The 8,773-nt window shown below is 47.5% G+C and overlaps 1 protein-coding gene across 1 annotated transcript in view; it reads right to left on the bottom strand.

Moving 5' to 3' along the window:
* Window positions 1-3,673: 3,673 nt before the first annotated feature.
* lrrn2 (leucine rich repeat neuronal 2) overlaps window positions 3,674-8,773 on the bottom strand; it is a 45,398-nt gene continuing 40,298 nt past the window's right edge. Inside the window, exon 2 of the mRNA XM_036530433.1 lies at window positions 3,674-8,493. Within this exon, the coding sequence (XP_036386326.1) occupies window positions 5,549-7,729 (2,181 nt within the window). The 5' untranslated portion in view covers window positions 7,730-8,493 and the 3' untranslated portion in view covers window positions 3,674-5,548. The remainder of the gene's footprint in view (window positions 8,494-8,773) is intronic.

Raw genomic sequence — 8,773 nt, 5'->3', positions numbered from 1 at the left:
ACAACAGCAGTGACCCACCTAGGAGTCAAACCAGAAGGTTCCTCTCCACTATATTAGGTCCGTTAAATGTTATGTGCAGTTGGTACATAGGCAAGTGTGGTGAAGCTCGATGGCTGAAGGGGTTGGATTCCATTTCAATACAGCATTCTCTCAACATGACTACAGAGCACCCACTATTGTTTAGCATCAAATCCATAAATAATTGCAGTTTGTGGCAAGTAAGCTTTGTTGTTTATAAAGTAACAAGGAGCAATTAGCAATAACCCATAAAACAGTCCATGTTTGCAAAAATTAATTTTTGCTATTAAAAGACTAACTTCTGGATTAAATTCACACTTGCCTTTTTATCTGCAAAAAAACAAGTGTTGATGTTTTCCTATACAAATGCATTTTTGCTGAACTTGCATAGCTGTGTGAAGAAAACATTGACATTAAACATTAAAGGTAAATGATGTTTGTTGAATTTGGCCTATGAAGAGGTGTGGGCCATGACTTTCACTAATGTACTACTGTTATTGCACTATGTACTGTTAGTGGTTAGTGGGTTGGACTACCTCAAGATGACTGTAGCATGGACTTTGATGTCAAAGTGAGGCTGACAGAAAAAAATCTGCAATAATAATGATACAGACCTAGTTCATTGAGCTTAGTGAGGATACTCTCCTGTTCTGACATTGTAGTTGGTGGTGAGGAACTCAGGGAACTACTTTGGACCCAAACACCTAGTGATCCCAGTGCTTCAGTGTAGGTCTGTCATTAATGCAAGATAGCCACTATGTGGTTTCCCATGTTCATTTGTGCGATACAGTAGTTGTAGCATCTGTTAGTCGACAAGTCCCTTAGAAACCAATAGATTTTTTTCTATTCTAGGGGGGGCGTAAATGGTGGGGTGTGATTTTTTTCCCTCTCTCATTTGCTACTTCTCTGCAGGGATGGAGGCCTCTATTACAGCAGAGGCTCGGGGACCAGAGAAGAAAATGAATCTCTTCAGTTTTCACAAGGTGAGGAGAACAGGCCCGCTGTTTTGAGATGAGAAAGGCGGAGAACTGACCCCGGGGGCATAGTACAGGCACTGAGCCCACCATCACCGTCGCCTCCCTCCGCCTCTCCCTACACACATCCTTTACCCAAAGCAGCCCAGTTCCACTCCATTAGCCAGTGTCACTCCCCATTTCTCCCTGCTCCCCCGTTCCATATTCCATTACTGCGCATCCCTGGCCCACCTTCCTCTCCCTGATGGGAAAATCAATAGCCGCACTAAATAGATTTCACAATCAATTTTTTTTCTATCATCGTCCTACACCGTCGCTTTTCCGGATTTTGAAAAACAGAGGGTGAAACAACCGGGGTGTGAGAAAAGACAGGTGGCCCCTCTGGTTGTCTCTCTTTCTCGCTCACTTTCATTCTCTGATGGATGCGTTGAATTGTGGAGATCTAAGGGAATGATGTCAGAGTTGAGTCTTCAGTCCACCCCCTGTATGATAAATAGGAGACCAGACTAGATGGGGATTTCCTACTTTGCATATATTTTACTTCAATAATATCTCACTGAAGAAGGGTGCGTTCTAATTGTAATTTTTCTTCAAACAGTTTTTAAGCAGAGGATTGAGGTGAGATTGCTGAGTAGTATGGCGACAGTGGTTTGCTGAATGTGCCAGTACATTGCCTACTGTTCAGTATTGTGTAGCCATCATTGGAGGGCAGTAATGGAAGCTGCATGGAGACATTTCATCAGGAAGTAGCTCTGCTCATCCACACTTTAATGGGCCATCCAAACCAAATTTCACAGAACCAGGAATTTTAAAAATGAATCAGTCATGTTCATGGCTATCTGTATTGCAGATTAGGAATGAACCAATCACATTCATGGGTATCTGATGCAGACTTCCAAAGACAGAGGCTTCTGTAGGAGCGTTCTGTGTCTTCTCTAAAATGGAAACTTCTCTATTTTTTCCTTTTAAGTCTCAACTAAGCAAGTTAAGGAAAAAAAGAAATCAGTCAAACCCAGGCAGCTGCTCCTATGTGTGTGTGTGTGTGTGTGTGTGTGTGTGTGTGAGATCTTTGGTAGGGGGCAGGGGGCTCTTATTATGGAATTTATTGTAAGTGACTGCTTGCTTTCCAAAATTGGGTTAGGTTCTCCTAATATGTCACCAGCTGGTCATTTCACTAGTTTGTTTTTGATTTGGAAGTGGTTTCAGGACACATTTTGGGAGGGGCAATTCCAATGTATTCAGCTAATCAGAAAGTTGATGTTTCTTGGCAACCCAATCTGAGCACTATTTGAACAAGGATTGTGTAATGTGACTGGATTGAAACAAGCAGAATTAGGCAGGCTTTGAACGGCAGCTGCCACGAAGCTGTTGTGTCTCAATGAGTAACTGCATGAACCCATTAATGTGGCTAACTTCACACCATAGAAATGTGAATGCAACTTTTGCATTTCAGCTTCTCTGAGGAGTGTGAATGCTGTTTGCCCTGTGAGTGTTTACTCACCGAAAATGAATTTTAATTCAAGTACGCAAGACCTACCGCGTGGCTCTGGCTCAGCAGTCCAGCGAAGCTGGCCTTGTGCCATTCCCGCTCTTGTGATGTGGGTTACGTTCCGCATGCGGTTCTCCGTTTGCCTGTTGCTGTTTGGGCGCGTTTGCCGATTCGCATATCTCTCGCATGGGACCTGAGCCCTCTCTTGGTCTGTGAGCAGGCTCTGGGGAGAGGATGCACTCTCGGTTCTGCCTGTGCACATTCATCACCCTCTGATGGCTCCCACTTTACCAATTGGGGAGAGAGTGGGGAAAAAATGTTTCTGGGGGTAATTGCCGTTTGGGTGACGTGGTGAAAAGGGGCAACCTGGGAGGCTGGGAGAATGGGGGGGTTGAGGGGAGGGGCTCGCCATCTGCTTCTGAGATGCGCATCGGGCACTTCTTGCAGAGGAGTCAAGAGCAGCAGTGGAGGTGCTCTGAATGTCTTCCGAAAGCAAGAGAGAGGCTACACTTGGTATCAGCCGGTCATCAAAATTTTCTGCTGTCGCTGCAGCTATGGAGAAAACCTGGGGTACTAGTGTTAGGCTCCTAACTCTCAATCCCCTGAAGGCAGCACAGTAGGGTGTGGAGGCTAAGGTAGCTGGGGGGGTTCTTACTTCCTTCCTGGTGGGCCAGCAACAACAACATTTCAGCTATGACTAGCAAAACGCATATTACAACAAGAGGAGGGACACCGGTATGGAGCAAAACAAAACTGAAAAGGCCTCAGTGAAATCTGTAACCCTGTGTTGTAAATGGCTGTTGGATAACTCTTACATTTGTTAATTTGTCAAAGTTTAATATATTATTAATGTGCAATATTATTAAAATGAAAAAACTTGTGTTATTAGTTTAATGAAGGCAACTGCTAGCCTTCAGCCTGTAAGGATGTCTTGGGACTTTTTTCTTCCCACAACAAAGATGCAGGGAAAAAAGGAGCCTGACTGCAGGTTGAATCGTTTACCAGCCTTGGGAATCATAGACATATATAAAACAAAAACCCTTTAGCAATCACCTAGGCCTCTAAAAACATAACGAGCTTTCTAATTAAACAAACCTCAAATTATTCAGTCCAAAATGTTTTTAATAATAGCTCAAAATAGAATTTAACACACAGTCATCATCTACATTATTCTTCAAAGAAGAGCAGTACATTGAGTAGGAAATCCAGATTGTTTTATGTACAGCTGTGGGTACAAAAGGCAGATGACCTGGACGAGTTAGGGGAGGGTTATTGAAACAAGGAGTCACATCAACCACTTAATTTACAAAAACGCAAACGAAGTAGGGACACTATAAAATGACACAATTTAGAAAATGGGCATCCCTAGCTAGGAAATTAAAAAGGCGGTGAATCTTCAATGAGTGATTCTGATTGGCCAGTGCACTTTCCCATAATGTCCAATTAGCTAAGGACCCTTGCCGCAGTAATCCATAGGCTGGATTCTCACCCGCCAGCCGATTGGCTGTTGTTCACTGTGGTTTGGCCTTTAAAATCATCCAGTCAAGCAAAAAGCATAGTAGAAAGTTGCTGATGAATCTGTGAGGAAAAAAAAAACGCTCATGTTATATTCATATCCATCTCTTTGTACAGAGAGTGAGTGGCACGGCAGCACTTGCCGTCTCTTGTCCTCCGGTGAGTGCCGCCGTGGCGTTTGATGCGCGGTAAATTGAAAGTGCTTGTAACGCTTCCCTGGCAGCTGGGGCAGCTCGCAGCTTCCGCACTTCAACATTCTAAGTAACGCTTTAAGTGCGCGCTTGCCACGGAGTGTAAGCCAGAGGGGGGGGGACGGGGGGCGTGTCCGTAGCTCTCCCATATGGGTGCCTGTGTCACTGGAACGACAAAGACGCTGGCGACCGGGCTCCGCTGCCCTGGCCTCCACTCCAGCTTCGCAAACGCTGTGATGTGGCCCAACACCACACTCGGTGTGGAGTAATGTTTGTTAGGATCATAAAAACCAGCGATCCAAGCTCCGACTTTTCCGCACTGTCTGACAGCCTCTGAAGTTCTGATTTTGCCGTTCCAATTGCGGGAGGGGGCATCCAGTTTTGAGTTTTGTTCCACAGTCAACACGGGGGGGACGGTCTCCCGTGTCTCTGTATCCATAACGTCATGACGTGCGAGCTGTCGGAGACTCCTTGCACTCCTGCTCACAACTTCCATCAGTGATGTAACATTGGGCTCTTCTGACCAGATCACTTCGCACGCTCCCGTTCGTGTGCACCCCCTAAACGTCCTAGCAGGAAGATTAAATGTTGTGAGAGATCGTAGGATCCTGCTGGGCTGGATTTGAAGCACACAATCGGCGCAAAACAAAGAGAGTGGTTATGCAACGCGGATTTGGAAACGCCTGGCTCTAATAACGCTTAAGTCACTGTCAGTGTGCAGCTGGAATCATCAGCTCGTCTTCTCCCTCTTCACACAGTCATTTGTAAATCTCCAAAAATAAAAAGGGTATTTAAAATATCTCCAGTGGTACCTGAAGGGTTTTTTCCTCTGACTACAGTGTTTTTTTTGCGTCCTTTGGTGCTATTTTGAGACACATAGGTTGACCTACTTCAAATGTTGCATTTAAACTTTAGAAAAGGGAAATCTTGAACTGCCTGTCAAATCACATCAGTCTTTTGTTACACACTTGAGAAAAATATAGGCGTATAATATCTTTTGACTTGATTTTCCTTTTCAGCTGCTGTGACACAGCGCGGGCTTGAAGCACTCATTACCTGCAAAAAAAACTTCAAGTGATGGAACCTTTTAGCTTCAGTTTTACACCACTGCGTGAGTAATCTCTGTATATATCTGAATACACCAACAAACAAATTTTTAATATATATATTCATATATAAAATAAATACAAATCATATCTGTTTTTACAATATCATACCGGATATTGGAACATTTCTTATTTGATGGCGATTGACATCCACCCATGTGTTTGGTGTACTTTTTGTATGTGGAAAATTGGTCATGAGCACTGCAGACAATGTTTCCTGTTCTGTTGTTATGTGTTTTAATCGGAGCTCTGAACTCAACGGGATTCCGTTGACACCCCTTGAACATTCTGTGCGTGCTGAGTGTTGCTGCTTTCTGTGCTGCTGCAGTCTGTGGAGTCCTTAGCTGGGCACTGCTGCTGCTGCTGCTGCTGCTGCTGCTGCTGCTGTTGTAGGGATGACATGGCTGTTTGGCCCTTGACTTCAGACAGAAGTGATGCGTGCGACTTCTCGGGGTCTTGTCCTTGCTCTTTCCAGCCGAGCGAGGCTCCGCCTTGACAAGCTTTAGCGGCCAGTAGGAGAAGCAAGGCTGAGGCAGCCAGGAGCACGGCTGGGGTTAGGTCGGGGGAGGCTGCAGGCACAGGGACCTCTTTAGTCCTGAGGTGGACACAGGAGGTGTCGTTCGGCCCCAGGTGCAGACACACTCTGTAGTGGGTCCCAGGCTGGAGACGGGTCAGGTTGAAGCCCCGGGTACCTGCCAGGATGCGGGTGCTGTGCCTGTGATGGTCCTCTATGCTTTCATTAGCCAGCCAGGAGAGCCGGGCCAAGGGCACGTTGTGGCTGGCTGGCCAGGCCAAGAGGGCGTAGCGTTCCCTGACATCCTTCACCTCCAGGTTGTCCTTCACCCGCCAGCCACTCATGAGATGCGCCTTGCCCCCCCCATCCACCCTCACTGTCACGCTCCGAGTGTCGGCACCCACCAGGTTCTGAGCCACGCAGGTATAGAACCCTGCTTCCTCCGCGGTGATTCCGAAAATCTCCAGAGTGCCCTCTGTGAGGACCTGGTACCGTCCATGACTCGAGGAGGGTGAGAGCCTCAGGCCCTTCGGGGTGACCCAGTAGATGCTTGGTTCTGGCTCAGCCAGCGCTCGGCAGTGCAAGGCTAGGTTGTCCCTGTGTCTGACTTGGACATATGGGGGGAAGGTGCCCGGGGCGATTAAGGGCAGGCAGCTGTCAGCCATCTCCCTGAAAGAGACCTCCTTCAGCCTCCTGGCTTTAAGCTCGGGGGGCTCGGAGCAGAATGTGGACTGCGGCTCGATGAAACGGACCGGCTTGTCATCCTCGGCTCCCACCCAGCGTATCAGGCAGTCGCAGCGGATGGGATTAGTGTGCAGGCTGATCTCCTGCAGGCTGGGCAGGGAGCGCACTGTCTCTCGGTGGAGGGCACTCAGGGCGTTGCTGTTGAGCATCAGGCTCTCCATGCTGGACAGGCGCTGGAATGCCTGGGGGTGGATGTAGGACAGCCTGGGGTTGTTTGTGATCTCCAGCTTGGTTAGCTCTGGCAGGTTCTCCATGGCAGAGTGCTCTATGGAGACCAGCTCCTCCATGTTATTCAGCCCCAGCTCCTTTAGATGCAGCATGTCCCTGAAGTCACCTTGCTGGACCAGCTGGATGGGGTTCTTGTTCAGGTCAAGGAACTTCAAACCCGGCAGCTTCTGAAGAGCCTCTTTGGGGACTTTGGTCAGGTGGTTGTCATAGAAGGAGATGCTCTCCAGGTTCAGAAGTCCCTCTAGCGCCCGCTCGGATAGCTCGCGCAAACCCATTCCTGCCAGAACTAGGCTGCGGAGGGACCCCAGGGGTTTGAAGTTGAGATCCTGGATCGCATCCACCGGATTTCCCCCGATCATAAGGACCTCTAGCCGGGGCAGGGCGTGGAACCAGCGCCGGTCAATCACCACCAGCCGGTTGGAGTTGAGGTGGAGGCGCAGCAGGTTGTCCAGCCCCTTGAAAGCCCCCGGGGAGATGTTCCTGAGCCGGTTGTGGTTGAGGTACAGCTCCTGCAGGTTGGGTAGGCCCGAAAACGCAGAATCCGGGAGGTGGTGGAGCTGGTTCTCTTCCATGTGCAGGCTGAGAAGGGTGGGCAGGCCGGTGATCCGCACGTGCCGGGTGCTGCTGAAGCTGTTCTGAGAGATGTCCAGCTCAGTCAGGTTGGCCAGGCCCTGCAGCTCGGTCTGGTCCAGGGCACTGATCAGGTTGCTCTGCAGCCTCAGTGTCTGAGTCTCCAGGGGGAGCGAGGAGGGGAGCTGGGTCAGCAGGAGGTCGTTACAGTCCACGGTGGGGGCCTCCCTGTACACGGACTGTGGGGAGTACCACGGCTTGATCTGGCAGATGCACTGGTATGGGCAGGCCACTTTCCAGGGCATGGAGTGAATGACTAAGGCACTGGCCACACCCAGGAAGAGGTGGGCTTGCACCAGAAACATGCCGCTGCTTTTCATTTCGAATGACGTGATCCACTGGATACGATAACCGCACACTCCAGATTTATCCCAGGCCTAGCACAACAGAGATTGTGTTTTGCCTTTTCCCATCAAGTCCAGTTTTAATAACTGTTGTTTACGGCTTTGTTTTTGGCTGTGGCTGGAGGACGCAGCCTCAGACAAGAGTGTTTCTTACACGATGATTAGGCAGAGCACCCACAGTGAGGACTTTATATGAATAGATGATAAGAAATCAGCAAAGTAGCCGTTGAACAGTGCCTGTTCAGTTCTTATGGTCTGACAGCAATGCAGATTATGTCCCTTCCCCCGGTGTTGTCTTGATAATTAATAGTTTAGTTTATCTGTTGCATTTAGTAACTTGCTAGAATATAAATTTAGAGGAAATTCTCATAATTCCCCAGTTATTTTAGTATAAAATTATTTTCAAAATTTTAAAGTTAGATGTGGCATCCTTTTTGAGTTGAATTCAATGATATTAACTTTTTAAATTTTTATTGTTGTTTTTTTTTCAGTTTTCAGTTTGTCTAGTTTCCACTCTTCTGTCCTGTTGAAATGCACACTTGGCCCTAAGGTAATGTAAAATTCGTTAGGGTGACATCCTCTTTGGTGTCCCGTGCCATTGGCGGAGACAAGTGCAGCATGTGACACTTCTTGGTGATAATGTCCGCTCTCTCGGCCACGGGTGAGACAATCAGCAAGCCATGCTCACATCTTGTCACCTTGATACTGGGGCAGGGCACTTCACACCTTCTGCAACACACCTGCAAAGAATACAAAAGAAGGGTGAGGGTGGAATTTCCTCAGACTAAATACTGGTGATTAAATTGACAGCCACACTGTGTGGATTTTATTCTTTTTTATTCTTTATTCTTTTATTCTTGCCTGCCATTGTCTGACACTTATGCTGAACAAGAGAGAATCAGAGTGGTTTTTAAATTTCCTTTTTTTATGTATCAGACAGGACATCACATAACAATGCTCCCTCATCACATTCTTTCAGTCAAATACCATTTAGCTTATTCCACAAATGTTTTACTTATT

This window comes from Megalops cyprinoides, chromosome 6 (genome assembly GCF_013368585.1).
Source record: "Megalops cyprinoides isolate fMegCyp1 chromosome 6, fMegCyp1.pri, whole genome shotgun sequence".
Lineage (NCBI taxonomy): Eukaryota > Metazoa > Chordata > Actinopteri > Elopiformes > Megalopidae > Megalops > Megalops cyprinoides.
This window is presented reverse-complemented; position numbering and strand designations above follow the sequence as displayed.